This window comes from Nannobrachium achirus (assembly GCF_963921795.1).
Source record: "Nannobrachium achirus genome assembly, chromosome: 13".
Classification (NCBI taxonomy): Eukaryota; Metazoa; Chordata; class Actinopteri; order Myctophiformes; family Myctophidae; genus Nannobrachium; species Nannobrachium achirus.
Window position 1 is genome coordinate 6,875,869 of NC_137833.1, and position 16,160 is coordinate 6,892,028.

At 43.5% G+C, this 16,160-nt stretch overlaps 1 protein-coding gene across 3 annotated transcripts in view; it reads left to right on the plus strand.

The window, feature by feature from the left end:
- Positions 1 to 13,546, plus strand: part of map3k4 (mitogen-activated protein kinase kinase kinase 4) — a 76,389-nt gene extending 62,843 nt beyond the window's left edge. For all 3 annotated transcript variants that reach the window (XM_080741008.1, XM_080741007.1, XM_080741009.1), the window contains 7 exons: positions 266 to 336; positions 662 to 778; positions 2,633 to 2,792; positions 6,283 to 6,405; positions 6,989 to 7,095; positions 10,326 to 10,505; positions 12,915 to 13,546. In XM_080741008.1, coding sequence (XP_080597134.1) covers positions 266 to 336; positions 662 to 778; positions 2,633 to 2,792; positions 6,283 to 6,405; positions 6,989 to 7,095; positions 10,326 to 10,505; positions 12,915 to 12,935 — 779 coding nt within the window. In that variant the 3' untranslated portion in view covers positions 12,936 to 13,546. The remainder of the gene's footprint in view (positions 1 to 265; positions 337 to 661; positions 779 to 2,632; positions 2,793 to 6,282; positions 6,406 to 6,988; positions 7,096 to 10,325; positions 10,506 to 12,914) is intronic.
- Positions 13,547 to 16,160: the final 2,614 nt, after the last annotated feature.

A 16,160-nucleotide genomic window follows, 5' to 3' on the forward strand; every position in this document is an offset into this window, starting at 1 on the left:
CCGCCTTACTGTTTTCTCCGTCACTGTTGCCCCTATCCATGCCAAACTTTGCACACACACTCCTTGGCTGGCAAACCACAACCTCCGCCCCTGATTTCTCACATGCCCCTCTTCTAGTGCCACCATGAGGTTGCTTTTTGCAGACAACATACATGCGACCTGAAGGTCGCTTATCTCCCGATTAGGGAGTCTTACTGGTAAATCTGCTATTTTTACATAAAATAATGATTAATGGCTTATTCTCCATTCTCTTGATGTTCAACAGGTGAGGGCCAGTATGGGAAGGTCTACACCTGTATCAACGTGGATTCTGGAGAGCTGATGGCCATGAAAGAGGTACGTTTCACATAGGATCAAAGGTTTTATGGTCATGATTCACTGCCATCCTGGATGGCTTGGTTCTAGGCTTAACATTATTGTTATAAATATTTTTGTAAAGGTCTATGGGGAAAATGAATGACGATTTCTAAGTGGCACCAGTGTTTACTGGCTTCCGCTGCGATGCTCTATATGAGAAGGATATTTCAATGTAATTATATAGTGAACCATGTTGACATCTCTACTTTGGAGAGGTCAAAAGAACTGCAGATACCATTTCTGTATTTATTTTCTCTTTTCATAAATACAGTACCTGACCTGTCTTGCTGCTGTTTCCCAACAGATCCGCTTCCAGCCCAACGACCACAAAACCATCAAGGAGACGGCAGACGAACTGAAGATCTTTGAAGGAATCAAACACCCCAACCTGGTCCGATACTTTGGCGTTGAGCTCCATCGGGTACGAGCAGCACTTCTTCCATCAGATCACGTATCTTTGCGTAATGTGCCAAATGTGTTCTACTAGAAAGTCGCGGCTCTACGCGCCGCTCCCATCTAGCCCCCCTCGCCTCGTTGTTAACGCTCTGTGAATGACTAGACAGGTGAGGAGCAGCCTGACAAACACACACAATATTGTTTAACTTGTAGCTGGATTTACTGTAGGATCCATGAAAATTGCTAAAAGTAATCCATGTGTGTGGATAGTCAACTTTTGTCAAGAAATTACAAAAAAGAAAAAAGGAAAGAAAAGAAAAAGCTACCTAAATATAACGTTCAATTTTAACAACAATTCAAATACCTATAAGAATGCCCCAAAAGGAGTGGGGTTAAAACAAAGCTCTATCAATACAAACAACAATAATGTTAATATTTAAATAATATTCAAATAAAACAAGTCAAGCATTCTTTAATTATTTCAGCATCAGAGAATGGCTTCTTGTGCTTCTCCAAAACTCACGGCACTCTGAGTGAGCACTTCATTAGGCTGCTGCTGCTAAAGGTTGCGTGGCTGTGAACTCTGTGCGACCCATGTAACCAGCCAGCCAATCAGCACATCGTTGTCATGGAAATGACAACGTGCACTGCGCTAGGCAGTACTCTCTCTCTCTCTCTCTCTCTCTCTCTCTCTCTCTCTCTCGCGCGCGCTGTCTCTCGCCGCTCTTTGCACTCTCTCTCTCTCTCACTGTGTCTCGCTCTCTCTCTCTCTCTCTCTCTCTCTCTCTCTCTCTCTCTCTCGCTGTCTCTCGCCACTCTTTGCACTCTCTCTCTCTCTCACTGTGTCTCGCTCTCTCTCTCTCTCTCTCTCTCTCTCTCTCTCTCTCTCTCTCTCACTGTGTCTCGCTCTCTCTCTCTCTCTCTCTCTCTCTCTCTCTCTCTCTCTCTCACTGTGTCTCGCTCTCTCTCTCTCTCTCTCACTGTGTCTCGCTCTCTCTCTCTCTCTCTCTCTCTCTCTCTCTCTCTCTCTCTCTCTGTGTCTCGCTCTCTCTCTCTTTCTCTCTCTCTCTCTCTCTCTCTCTCTCTCTCTCTCTCTCTCTCTCTCTCTCTCTCTCTCTCTCTCACTCACTGTGTCTCTCTCTCTCTCACTGTGTCTCGCTCTCTCTCTCTCTCTCTCTCTCTCTTTCGCTGTCTCTCGCCGCTCTTTGCACTCTCTCTCTCTCTCACTGTGTCTCGCTCTCTCTCTCTCTCTCTCTCTCTCTCTCACTGTGTCTCGCTCTCTCTCTCTCTCTCTCTCTCACTGTGTCTCGCTCTCTCTCTCTCTCTCTCTCTCTCTCTCGCTGTCTCTCGCCGCTCTTTGCACTCTCTCTCTCACTGTGTCTCGCTCTCTCTCTCTCTCGTTGTCTCTCGCTCGCTCTTTGCTCTCTCTCGCTGTCGCGCATGCGCATTCGTTTTTTGGGTCTTCTATCGAATGCACTTTTCTGTCGGTTCCAAAATGTATATAGAGATGGGTCTATCCTGAAACATTTGAATATTGTGTAAAAGTAAAATTTCTTAAAACTTTCATATATTCTAGATACTGTACATTGCACATTCATTGAATTATTCCAAACATTTCTTGTGAAAATGTTGAATTTGTACGGCATACAGCTCATGAATACCAAAAGTCCATATTTCAAAATATTAACAATATTACACGAGACCACTCAAAACAAGGATTGGAGCTTGTAGATCCACTATTTTTGCTATTTTAGAAATGGTGCTTAAGTGTTTTTTTTTTTTTTTTTTTCGTTTTTTTTTTTTGCCACCCCCTGTGTCTTTGTGAAATGACGCCGTTGTCTTGACTCCCTCTCCCTGCCTTCCCCCTCCCCGCCTCTAGGAGGAGATGTACATCTTCATGGAGTACTGTGACGAGGGTACCCTGGAGGAGGTGTCCCGCCTGGGCCTACAGGAGCACGTGATCAGGCTGTACAGCAAACAGATCACCACCGCCATCAACGTGCTGCACGAGCACGGCATCGTGCACAGAGACATCAAGGGTCAGTAGTACCACAGTGTCTGTCCTCCTGTCTCCTCTATGGTGGTCCACGGACCACTGGTGGTCCACGGGGAAATGTTTACACCCATTAACACAACGGAAGCCAAGGTTTCTAACATTTCTAGCTGTTGCTGGTGCCGCCGTCCACTTACGCTTTATTTTGAAGAGCCTCGGAAGCTTCTTGCGTGTGCACGTGAGTGTCCGCTGACGATTGAGGAAGATAATCCATTTGTTTACAAACGCTCGCGAAACTAAAATCCAAACCGGGGCAGACCATTGCGGTAAAGTGTCGCCTGTGAAAACAATCAGATCTCTGCTTCCCTGGCGTTCTTTGCACCTTATTCATAGATAAAGCCCTTTTTATGTTTCAGCATAGAATGGAAGTGTATGCAGCCTAGACGATCCATTTTGCTTCTGTGCGAGCCATGTTATGACCTATGCACCAGCGTCTCTCACAGGGTACAAAGGACGGATGCAGCTGCACGTAACCAAGTTAACCCTTTATATCGTTGAGAGACGAGACAACTTAGTTTTGGCACAGCGACCTCCAGTGGCCGTATCTCGTTACTGAACGAGTTTGGCCCCCAAGTTGTTAAGACCCGGAACTCATTAGGGTATTAACGAAAAAGTCGACTCAGAGAAAGTCGAAAGTTGAAGTTGAAAAAAAGATATACTTTCTATTTTGAAAATAGCTCACAATGCTCACAACGCCTCGCGATGTGAGGCGTTGTGAGCATGTAGATCTGCTATTTTCACAATTGCGACATGTGCAGATAGAAACACCTGCGCAAATCAGCGTTGTCACACATGCAGAACATCAGTTAGTGTTGTGAGTGTCATGGGACCAGAGCTTTGTTAGCCTACATAAGGTCTGAACACATTGATACAGACCCAGAGGAATACCCAGAGATTCAGAGAACTACATAAAGAGGAAAAACACTGACAGATACAGGGCAACTGAGGTAGAGATGGTTTTCTGGACACCGCCCCTGAAAAGAGGACCAAAGACATCCCACCACTTCATTGGTTGTGCTGCTGGACCAGTGAAGGACAAGGTGTATTCATTTGGAGGATTCTTCTCTGACGAGAAGACCTACGACAACAAGGATCAGATTGATGTTCATGTCTTCAACACAGTGACTTTGTGCTGGATGACGTTGCCTCCAGTGACCAGTGGAAGAGGAGAATGTTCCCTTGAGGTTCCCTCCATGCGCTACAGACACACAGCTGTACTTATAGAAGATATCATCTACATCTGGGGAGGGATGGTGAATTGTAAGGCAAAGTTTAACGATGACATATGGGTTAACCTCATGGGGTTGGAATTGGACAACGTTCTTTATGCATTTGATGTGGACACCCACGCATGGTTCAGGCCCAAGGTTTCTGGAACTGTTCCAGAGACGAGGGCCAGCCACTCAGCCTGTGTTCTAGGGAAGGTCATGTTTATCCATGGAGGAATGAAGCAGCTGATTGGATACAAAGACGTCTACAAGTTGGACACCAGCACAATGGTCTGGTCTTTTATTTACGCCACTGGCACTCCACCTCCTATTCCAATATGTCACTCTGCCACCATCATCGGGACAAAAATGTTTGTATTTGGGGGCATTGGGGACCAGGACAACCAGGACAACAACATCAGAGTGTTTGACACAGAGACCAACTGTTGGCTGATCACACCTTCTGCACAGCTTCTTCCAGAACGACGTAAGGATCATGCAGCCTTTGTCTACAATGGAGAGCTGTACATATTAGGTGGCGTTAACTTTGATCCGAGTAGGGTGCTCAATGATCTGTGGAAATTAAATCCCAAAACCTTCTCCTGGAAGAAAGTTGAGCAGAAGGGGAAAGGCCCCGAGTGGCTTGGTACTGTTTGTATGTACAGTTGCATGCTGGGAGATCGTATGATCATCGTTGTACCACAACAACTATATATCTTACACTTAAGTCCTAGTCTGAAGACGTTATGTAAAGTAGCTGTTATTCAGTATGGCCTGGAGCAGTCAGGACTCCCACACAATGTCAAGTGGGAACTGGCAGCCATGACAACAGAAACAGGACAAATAAGTCTAAATACCGGCGCGAGACCGATAGCGGACAAGTACCGTGAGGGAAAGTTGAAAAGAACTTTGAAGAGAGAGTTCAACAGGGCGTGAAACCGTTAAGAGATAAACTGGTGGGGTCCGCGCAGTCTGCCCCGGAGGACTCAACCCGGCGGCGGGCCGGCCGCCTCGGCTCGGGGACGCCCCTTGGGGCGCCCCGGCCGCCTCGGCTCGGGGACGCCCCTTGGGGCGCCCCGGCCGGGGTCGCTCGCTCTGTGCCAATCGCTCTGTACCAATCATTAAAGTCTTCGTCCTGGTCCTTAAAACGTGTATTAAAATGTTAAAACTGAAAACTACACTCCAGGGAGCCATGGCAGTTTTTGTTTCCTGTGTTCTGTGGCCTTTTAAAGATAATATACCTGGTCACCAGAGATGGCGTAGTTCAAACACTTTCATGGTCTGTCTCATGTTAATCATCGCCTCTGCTCCGGAGAGATGGTGACATCACAAGTGGCGTATGAAAAGGAAAGCCCTGATGGTATTTTTTTTTTGCATTGTGCACAAGCTGTGAAGATAAGTTTATCCATGTTTTATCGTTCAAACATCATCGATTAATTCCATTTAACTGATATTATCAGTTAAACAAACTGAGTTTTTTTTCCTTGTGCACAAGCTGTGAAGATCCTTTTATCCATGTTCTATCTTTCAAATGTCATTTATTATTAATTTTTCTTTTCTTTTTTTTTCGCCTTGTGCACACACTATGTGTTGACCCATAAGCTAGCAAACAGCGCCATCCAGTGATAGGTGGTCAACAGTCGTCGGTGGCAGTCTGCCCTGGACCATTGGGAATAACTCGCCAAAGTAAATGTAGATGAGTTAAGTTAAGATAGTCATTCCACCAGCGTTCTGTTCACATTCACATAACTTATTTGCTGCCGCATCTCGAGTTTCCCGAGTTATTCCCGTTGTTCCAGGCCGCCACGCCTGGGTTTCCTGAGCTATTAGATGAATTAGATTTAGATTAGGTTTTTTGGGGGGCATTCACTTGCATTCACTTCCTTGTTGGGCAACAGTGTAGCTGGCGCAGCAACACAAGCATGGATTATATTGGGATATTTTATGTTTGCGAGCGGTATGCACGCGAATCATGTACGATCCTTCCGTCGTCGTGCACGATGGACACGCGCCACCTTAAAAGGTAATAAAATCGCGGCGGTCAACCCTGAAACTTTTTTTTTTTTCCTTTTTTTTATGTCCGTAAATGATTTTGTGAGTGAATTTAGGTTCAACTGCAACCTGCTAGTTGTGCTATGTACATTCCTCAATGATACACATTCCATAGGCCAACCTTTCTGGTTGTTTTAGTTTAGTTTTTTTCCCAGAACTGTGCTGAAAAACCTTTCAGTGAAAATAAAGTTTTCATCTTGTTTTTCGTGTCAACAGGAGCCAACACCTTCCTGACGTCGTCAGGCCTGATCAAACTGGGCGACTTCGGCTGCTCCGTCAAGCTGAAGAACAACTCCCATACCATGCCTGGAGAGGTCAACAGCACACTGGGAACAGCAGGTAAATACTATACATCCCATGCCTGGGGAGGTCGACAGCTAGCCTGGTATAACCAGCCTAGATACTAATGCAGCTAACTAACTGCAGTATCCCTACCTTGTTTTAACATGGCTGGGATGTCTAGCTCAGCTAGGCTAGTCAACAGCACCCTGGGAACTGCAGGTAAACAATGAGCACATGCCACCACCAGAGGTCGCTGTGGCTTGAGAATGACTTTGAAGGTTCAGTTTATGTGGAATGTTGCCTTCAGGGTTTTGGGGGGAAAAGAAGGATAACTGCAAAGCTTTCGCTAACACAAAAGCAGGAATGAACAAAGTATATACTCAAGTAAATACCATGGTAAATACTCAAAGTGTTCAATAGTAAAAACTCTGTTTTGTGCATTTGGGTTTTACGAGTCCCTGTCTAGAAATGTAGTAGGAGTGAAAAGTACAGTATTTATATTTGAAATGTAGTAGAGTGAAAGTCATCTTTCAAAGAACAAAATAACAAATACTCCAAAAATGTAGTTAGATTAACTTAGTTACTGTCCGCGCACACCAGTACAAAAGCCACATTGTTGACATTGTTCTCCTGCTCTCAGCGTACATGGCTCCAGAAGTCATCACCAGAGCGAAGGGCGAAGGCCACGGCCGGGCGGCGGACATCTGGAGTCTGGGATGTGTTCTGATCGAGATGGTGACTGGAAAGGTGAGCCAACTCTACCCAGCTTTCCTTAGTGATTATTAAATGAGATCAGATGTCCTTTAACCCATTTAGGCCTGAACACATTATGACGCAATATTTTATGCTTTAACTATTGAAAAATAGCAGATATACAAGCTCACAGCGCGGCACAGAGTGCCGCACTGCGAGCTTGTAGATCTGCTATTTTTTTTTTTATCGTGAAAATTTGATTTTTGACCCGATTACATAAGTGTCTTTTGAATCCTTCTAAGATTTTTGGAAAAAAACCTAGGTTTCTATGTCAGCAATCTGGCTATAGCCATCGTCAAAGAAAAGGTCCTTTTCACTTAACTGGAGCTCAGTTAGTCTGTTCTTGAGAGACTACTATGTCAGTGGATCTCAAACCTTTTTCATGTGAAGGACCCCCAAAATGATATTTATTTGGCCACGGACCCCCGTCTCAAAATATTTTGTTCCAGGGACCACCCAGAAGCAAAATTTGAGTTACAAACGTTTGCTTTAAAAAAACATAAGATTTGCACACATTTTCACGACTTTTTCAAAAATAGCAGATCTACAAGCTCGCAGCGCGGCACTCGGTGCCGCGCTGTGAGCTTGTATATCTGCTATTTTTCACTGGTTAAAGCATTCAATAATTTTAGTCCTAAATGGGTTAAATGAGATTAGATGTCCTTTCATCAAGGGAAATTTGTTTTGATGTGGTCAATGCATACATTCAAGACAATACATACATACAGTATACACCACAATTAAAACCGACAATAAAGACAAAATGTACTTCAATTCTATAAAAGGTTATGCCTATTACCTAATTCATAATTACTTTTCCTCAGAAGTACCTTTTGGAGGGGAGAAAGTTGTATATCAACAAATTGATAAACCATTTGTGTTGTTTTATACTTTGTGCAAAGACATGTGAATATAGCAGATATTTTAGATAGCTGCTTGTCACTATTTTTTTCCCCTTTCTTTTTTTACCTTTCGCCTATGTTGACTTGCTCAAAAGAGTGAGTTGTTATTTATCTGTTATAATTTTCCATTATTGATCTATTTTCTATAATTCATTAAATCAATTCGTTTCATCAACGGTTGCAGCCCTAATATAAATACACAGCATTCCACACCATAAAAAAACACTTTCATTTTCTTATACATTTGACTTTTCTTTGTCCAGGTTCTATCCTGTTCAAACAGAGGTTTTATTAGGGCTTGTTTGTTCACCTGTGAGATCAAATGAATGAATGCAGCTCTGACAGCAGATTACATTACTGACAATGGAGGCCTGACAGGAGGAAATACTTGTAATACAAGTAGATCCGCTGTCATTGCCAACAGCTCAGAAAAACACCACCTTTTGTGGCACAGGATATGAAGGAATAAACTGTCAAATGTATCTTGAACGGGTACACATTATTGTGTATTATTATTTTATGCTTTAACTATTGAAAAATAGCAGATATACAAGCTCACAGCGCGGCACAGAGTGCCGTGCTGCGAGCTTGAAGATCTGCTATTTTTTGAAAAAAAAAACGTGAAAATTTGGACCCGATTCTATACGTTTTTTTTTTGAAAAACCTATGTTTCTATGTCAGCAATCTGGCAAGCCATCGTCAACGAAAAGGTCCTTTTCACTTAACTGGAGCTCAGTTAGTCTGTTCTTGAGAGACTATGTCAGTGGTGCTCAAACCTTTTCATGTCAAGGACCCCCAAAATTATATGTATTTGGCCACGAACCCCCATCTCAAAATATCTAGTTCCAGGGACCACCCAGAAGCAAAATTTGAGTTACAAACGTTCGCTTTGAAAATACATATATTCAAAGATTTGCACACATTTTCACGACTTTTTCAAAAATAGCAGATCTGCAAGCTCGCAGCGCGGCACTCGGTGCCGTGCTGTGAGCTTGTATATCTGCTATTTTTCACTGGTTAAAGCGTTCAATAATTCTAGGCCTGAATGGGTATTTGCAAATTGTATAGATTTATTCTGCATGTAGTTGAGACTGGATGCCAGTTCCCCCCATATGTATGCTGTAATCAAGCTTCAATAGATTAGTCTCGTTTATCAAACACCTGTATCAACGTAAACTCTGGAAAAGAGAATGATCAGTTGTCGTCACGGTGTTCCAGTTAAGCTGGGGTTTCAACTTGCTGCTCGGAGCTTCGTTCCAACTCTCTAGCACAGGGGTTTTCAAAGTGGGTGACGGGGCACCCTGGGGTGCCGTGACGGCAGTCCAGGGGTGCCCGCGAGATAATTTGATAATATTTGGAATTTATTTGGACATTTGAAAAAGTATTTTGTATCATTTTAAACTTGGAAGTACAAAGTTATTTTCAGTCAGTTCTAACCAAAAATGGCTATTATCTCAACGTTCTCCTCGCAACATAATCACTAAAATATCGTCACTGTCGGGCAGAAACCTTGTATCTCCAAGTTTCAAATGTGTACGTCTTTTGGTAAAGCAAAGACCTGCTTCATCATACAAGACTGTCGCACAAAACGAGTGAAAACAGCAGATCTACAAGCACACATCGCGAGGCGTTGTGTGCTTGTAGATCTGCTGTTTTCACTAGTTTTGTCAATTTTATAGATGATAAATACAAAACGAACGGTTTTGGACATACAAGGTTTCCACCCGACAACGACGATATGCTATAAATATAAGGTGCTGGGAGTGAAAATTATAATGTAGGGGTGCCTCGGATTTAAAGAATATTCATGGGGTGCCCTGAGACAAAAAAGTTTGGGAACCCCTGTTCTAGTGCCATTTGGTTTGACTGTTGTCCAGAACAGCAAGTCTAAGAAAAACAAGCACTATTTGAAAACACACTGTCACATTTGAGGTGAATGGACAAGTAAAAGTAAAGGGATTCCTGCAAGATCCTACGCTGTAAGCAATACAGAGCGGTGCCAACACACACTACTTTTTATACTTTTATTAAAGCACAGTGCTTTTCCTCCTTTTTTATCTCTCGCTTTAGGTCTTAACCCTGTTATAAGGAAGTAGCCCAGTGATTCTCAACCCCTTTAATTAAATTAAGGGACCCCCAGATTGATATGCATTAGGCTACAGACACCCTTTTGTTCTTAATCTCTGGTACTCCAATGGATGGATAGCGGTCATTTGTTGCGTGATTTAATTTCCTTTTCAGCCAAAAATAGCAGTTGCTTAAATCTCACCTGTGAAGGAGGCTTTAACTGGGTACTGAAAACTGCTGCCCTCTCTCCCACAGAGGCCCTGGCACGAGTACGAGCACAACTTCCAGATCATGTACAAGGTGGGCATGGGGCACAAGCCGCCCATCCCCGAGAAGCTGAGCACCGAGGGCAAGGACTTCCTGGGCCACTGCCTGGAGAGCGAGCCCAAGCGCCGCTGGACCGCTAGCATGTTACTGGACCACCCCTTTGTCAAGGTGAGCACCTCACTGTACCACCACCCCTTTGTCAAGGTGAGCACCTCACTGTACAAGATGCTGGACCACCCCTTTGTCAAGGTGAGCACCTCACTGTACCACCACCCCTTTGTCAAGGTGAGCACCTCACTGTACAAGATGCTGGACCACCCCTTTGTCAAGGTGAGCACCTCACTGTACCACCACCCCTTTGTCAAGGTGAGCACCTCACTGTACCACCACCCCTTTGTCAAGGTGAGCACCTCACTGTACAAGATGCTGGACCACCCCTTTGTCAAGGTGAGCACCTCACCTCACTGTACATGATGCTGGACCACCCCTTTGTCAAGGTGAGCACCTCACTGCAGAGTCCTGCAACGGGCGCGACTAAACACGGGTAGGGATGGGACGATATGAAAATTTCATATCACGATTATTGTGACAAAAAAAATCGCGATTTACGATATTATCGCGATAATCAACATCCATTATCCTGGGGCGGAACATTTGACAAAAAATAGCAGATCTACAAGCTCACAACGCGTCGCGTTGTGAGCTTGTAGATCGGCTATTTTTTTGGCAAAGACATCTTTTGATAGAGAGTGAAAAAAAGACTATCAAGTATGTATATTATAAGTTCCTTTTACCAATTATAGAGGGTTTACGTGGTACCGGATATGCTGCTCGGCAATTAAAAGGTGAATTGATCCCAGTGCATGACGGAGGACGATATCGCGATATATTACATCTACGCGATACGATTACCTTGAGTGTTTTTTATCGCGATAAACGATAATATCGCTAATTGTCCTATCCCTAAACACAGGCGGGTGATATTTTATTGTGAAAATCAGACGACTGATTCCGCCTAAAGAACATCATAGGAGCGCACACATTGAGCAGCAGGACAGAACCACGGCATGCATGCAGCACTGTTTCCGCCTAAACAACGTGGAGCGCACACAGTGGGAAGTGGCACTGGGCAACAAGACGCATATAACACACACAGACAGACAACCACAGCAACGTGCCCATGTTCCCATCATAGCAAGGGTGCTTTAAAAGTCTATCTAAAAGGATTAAGAGTGGCAGCTGACCTGGCGTTTATGTAAATACTGTATATTGCGTCGCAAACACTTGATGGCGGCGTGCAGGGACGATCGAGTGCGATGCATTTTGAAATCAAGCAGGCACGGCTGTTGGCTATTTTTACTGCATGTAATCACAGGTAGCGGGGCAGGCGACGGGACCTTTTTTTGATGGGCGGGGCGGATCTTGTTTTGATTTTTATATAACCACGGATCTGACTAATGACGGGCGGGTTGGGCACGGGTTCTGAAAATTGGACCCGTACAGGACTCTGCCTCACTGTTGGATTTAACCCAAGCTTTGTTAAGTCTGACTTGTAGAGCAAACCCAAAAGTCCAGGCACCTAGGCTCCTAGTTGCAGGTTCGACTTCAGAAACCTGACGACCAATAAAGGCAGAAAAAGAAAAATGTTTAAAAAGAAATGTACTGCTAATTTAGCTGAGAATGTCCTGAAACCAGTTGAAAACCACTTCTTGGATGAATCCTAGCATCCGGTCCCTATGTATTCTCGGGCAAGCATCCTGTGAAAATTGAAGATCTACAAGCTCTCAACACGACACACGAGCTTGTAGATAGGCTATTTTTGTAGAAGATTTGGTGTAGAGGTAACATATGAACATGTGAAAGGTGGGTACAGTATGTGCTATGTATTTGTATGTGATGTAACGCCGGTACATTGGCTTCTACCCATTGGTAGAAGAACATTCTTTACTTAAGTAAAAGTATCAATACTGCAATGTAGAAATGCTGTTACAAGTAAAAGTCTGGAATTAAACATTCACTTGAGTAAAAGTACAAACATATTGGTATCAAAATGTAAATGTACTTAGTAGGGCATTAACGAAAAAGTCGACAAGTCGACTTCATTAACACAAGTCGACTCCCACCAGAGAAAGTCGAAGTTGAAAAAAACAATGTGAAAGAAATTGTGAACAACGCCTCGCAACGCGAGGCGTTGTGAGCATGTAGATCGGCTATTTTATTTTCACAATTTCTGCCTCTATATATTTCACAATTTGGACAATGTTTAATTTGCCATTTTAGAGGTATTAAAAAATCCTTAAATTGTCACTTTAGAAATGTGAAGATACCCTCTATATACACTTAAACTGTATGTTGGTTTGTTTGCAGTTGGGTGAGAAAACAATGTTGCACATTAAGTTAATCATCTGGGGACCCCCCAAAATAATTAGAGGGGGTCGTGTGTGATGTGATGACGTCATCAAACGATAAAGTCGACTTCAACTCAACTTTTTACTGAGTCGAGTCGACTTGCAAAAATCCCAAGTCGTTAATGCCCAGTCGTCATGATGTCCTCCTCTCTCCTTGGTGTCTCAACAGGTGTGTACAGATGAGGAGTGACCGTCCGGGACCTCCTGTTCTCATGCTCTTATTACGTTTACAAAACACTACTGTACTCTCTGTGGGCAAAGAGGAACGCAAACTGTGGACGTCGCTGAGGCTGCCGGCACATGGACGCTAAACTGAGGAACCCGAAGCCTGGTTTCATGGAACTTAAAAGCCTTGAAAACAGCCGATCCCCAAGCTCACGGCGCGTCGCCTCGCGTCACATCGCGACGCGTCGCGAGCTTGTGGATCGGCTGTTTTCGGGGGCCCCCCACACAACCATGCATAAATCAGGCTTTATGTTATGTTATCATTTCAGAGGACAACTGGACCTATCGGAGTAGAGGGGCGTGTCTGTATGCACGTACCCGTCGGGTCTGATAGGAGGGGGGGTGCGCGCGCGCGGGGGGAGAAGTTGTACATATTGTAAGAATAGAATTGGCTTTGATCCTTTGTATAAACAATATTGTAAATTAAAAAATAATAATTCTAACCGCTTTTATCGTTCTCACTGGTGAAGACCTCCGGAAAGAAGCAACGAGGAATTTTCTTTTCCGTTTTTCGTTATTTTTTTTATTAAGAAATGAGAGGGGGGGGGATTTGACAGCTATGGCACTTTTAAAAAACTGTTTACCCTGAAGAGAGCAGTTTGTGGGGGTCCAGGGAGGGGGGGGAGGGTTTCATTTCAGCAGGCCTTTTGAAAGAAATAGACTTCGGACTTCCGACTTTTTTAGATGTGGTAAGCTTCATTCAACCCATGTAGGACACTGTCGTTACCATTTTCTTTAAATGAAACGACGGAAACAATACCAAAATGCTAATTAATTCAACACTCATTTGGCCTGGAGGAAGTCTGCCGTAGGAAGACATTTTGTTTTTATTATTTTGTATTTTGCCTTTTGCCAAGAGTTAAATGTTAAAAGTTGGTCATGTATCGAGGCCGTATCCAAATCCCACCACGTTAAAGGACAACTCCTCCCTAAATCACTTCTAGGCTCATTTTCCTACTTATATTGATCCAAAAAGACCATGTCCATGGGATCTATTAGGCAGAAATGCACCTGTTGTCCAATTTCCCCAGCAGAACCCAGCAGCTCTCATAGCATAGAGTGGAGCCTATAAGCCTATGACTTTTACACTATTTGTTGTGGTCAAAAATGTTTTTATTTTTCATGAATGTGGTACTAGTTGTCATTATAAACACATCCATGCCATCGTTGTCCCACACAAGCCATCACACTCTGCTAAACAGATGTTATGCTTTTATGTGTTTTGCCAAGTCCCGGAAAAGATGCCCTGTGATTGGCCAGTGCACTCACTTTGATTGGCACTTGTTCCGAATGCTCACCCCAAAACATTATTTATGAGATTGTGGTGGATTGTGTGGGATAACGATGGCATGGATGTGTTTATAATGACAACTAGTAACACATTCATGAAAAAGAAATCACTTTTGACCACAACAAATAGTGTAAAAGCGATAGGCTTATAAGCTCCACTCTATGCTATGAGAGCTGCTGGGTTCTGCTGGGGAAACTGGACATCAGGGACATTTGTGCCTAATAGACCTCATGGACAGTCTTTTGGGATCAATATAAGTAAGAAAATGAGCCTAGAAGGGATTTAGGGAGGAGTTGTCCTTTAAGAGCTGTGAGGAGCTTTTTGTTGATGTACCCGGAACGTACCCGGATGTACCCGGAACGCAGCCAGTCCGGAGGAGGCTGGCCTGCTGCTCACACATTAAACAAACACTCACACATCATCCTCATACATACACACACAAACACACACCACAACTTCTGGTCCTCTGCTGCTTTTACAGTGTTTGCCATGTACAAACAATATTAAAAATCATTTTGTAAGAAAACTGGATTGTGTATTCTAATTCTGTGGTTCTCAACCTTTTCTAGGCTGCGACCCCCGAAATCATATTTTAACTGGGGACCCCCCCACCTTGCACAAGCACTTGTAATTGGAGGAGTTAGTTTCACTCTCATCTACCGTTGTTTTGGGTTGAGATTGGCACATTTCCTGGGGCAATCTGCCCAGATCATGCATGTCACACGTGTCTTCTTCTCTTTTAGTTTTTTACTCTCAAAAAAGCATCTGCAATGTAGTGCATTTGAAACTACATTGCAGTGCACATCATGGGGTGATCACTGCTTGCCTCCTTTGAATTGTTTTATTTTTACATTTGTTTATTGTATTTTTATTTTGTTGCCGAGTGAGGTCAGCAGACAAAGTGACAGGAGTGAGATGAAAAAATGGGCCAATGTGAACCAGAGACATCAGTATTTCATTGTGAAAATGGCAGATCTAAATGCTCACAACGCCTCGCTTTGTGAGGCGTTGTGAGCATTTCTGCCTCTAATATTTGACCAATGTTTGACCAGAGGTACTAAAAAGGTCTTTAAAGTCCTTAAATTGTCACTTTTGAAACGTCCAGATACCCCGTATACACTTATACTGTATGTTGGACTGTTTACTGTTGAGTGAGAAAACAATGTTAACATTTTGCTAAACATCTGGAGACCCCCCCAAAATAATTTGGGGACCCCTCTGAGTCTGAGGACCCCGACAAATAGGTTGTGAACCATTGTTCTAATTGACTGTCAATGATACGGGATGGGATCAGTTGGTTTACAAACATTAGCAGTCTTTAAAGAGGTAGCCCATTGTTTGCTTTTTGGAATAACTTTAGACAAATGGCAGACACAGGGCTCCCACGGTCATATAATTCCTGCAAACATTTAGAAATTCAAAAAACTGTTTTCCAGGCCTGGAAAAGGTTTGGAATCCATCAAATGGTTTTGAAAAATGGCAAAAGTAGAAGATCTAAAAACTCAAAACGTGCTGCTTTTCATTCTTCTGGATCTGCTACTTTTGATGCTTTTGTGTGGCGCTGTAGTGACCGTGTGATCGAGTAGGCCGTTAATTTAGTGAAAGAAACAAAGTTCGAATTTTGCTCGACAGCAACGAAATGCGTTGTTTTTGTCCAACGTCCAAGATGTAACGTGGTAACATGCAGTGCTACGTGATACGTTGTTAGCTTATAGATCTATTCTTTTTGTCAACTTGACGGTTTCGCTCCAGTCTGTCCTGGTGCATTGATAACACACTGGTTTAAGAGTCTCATTTTGGCACCGTATGATCGCTTTAGGCCTGGAAATGGACTGAAGTACTTTGGAAAAGCCATGGAAAAGTTTTGAAAAGTCATTGTTAAAAGATGTGTGGATTGGA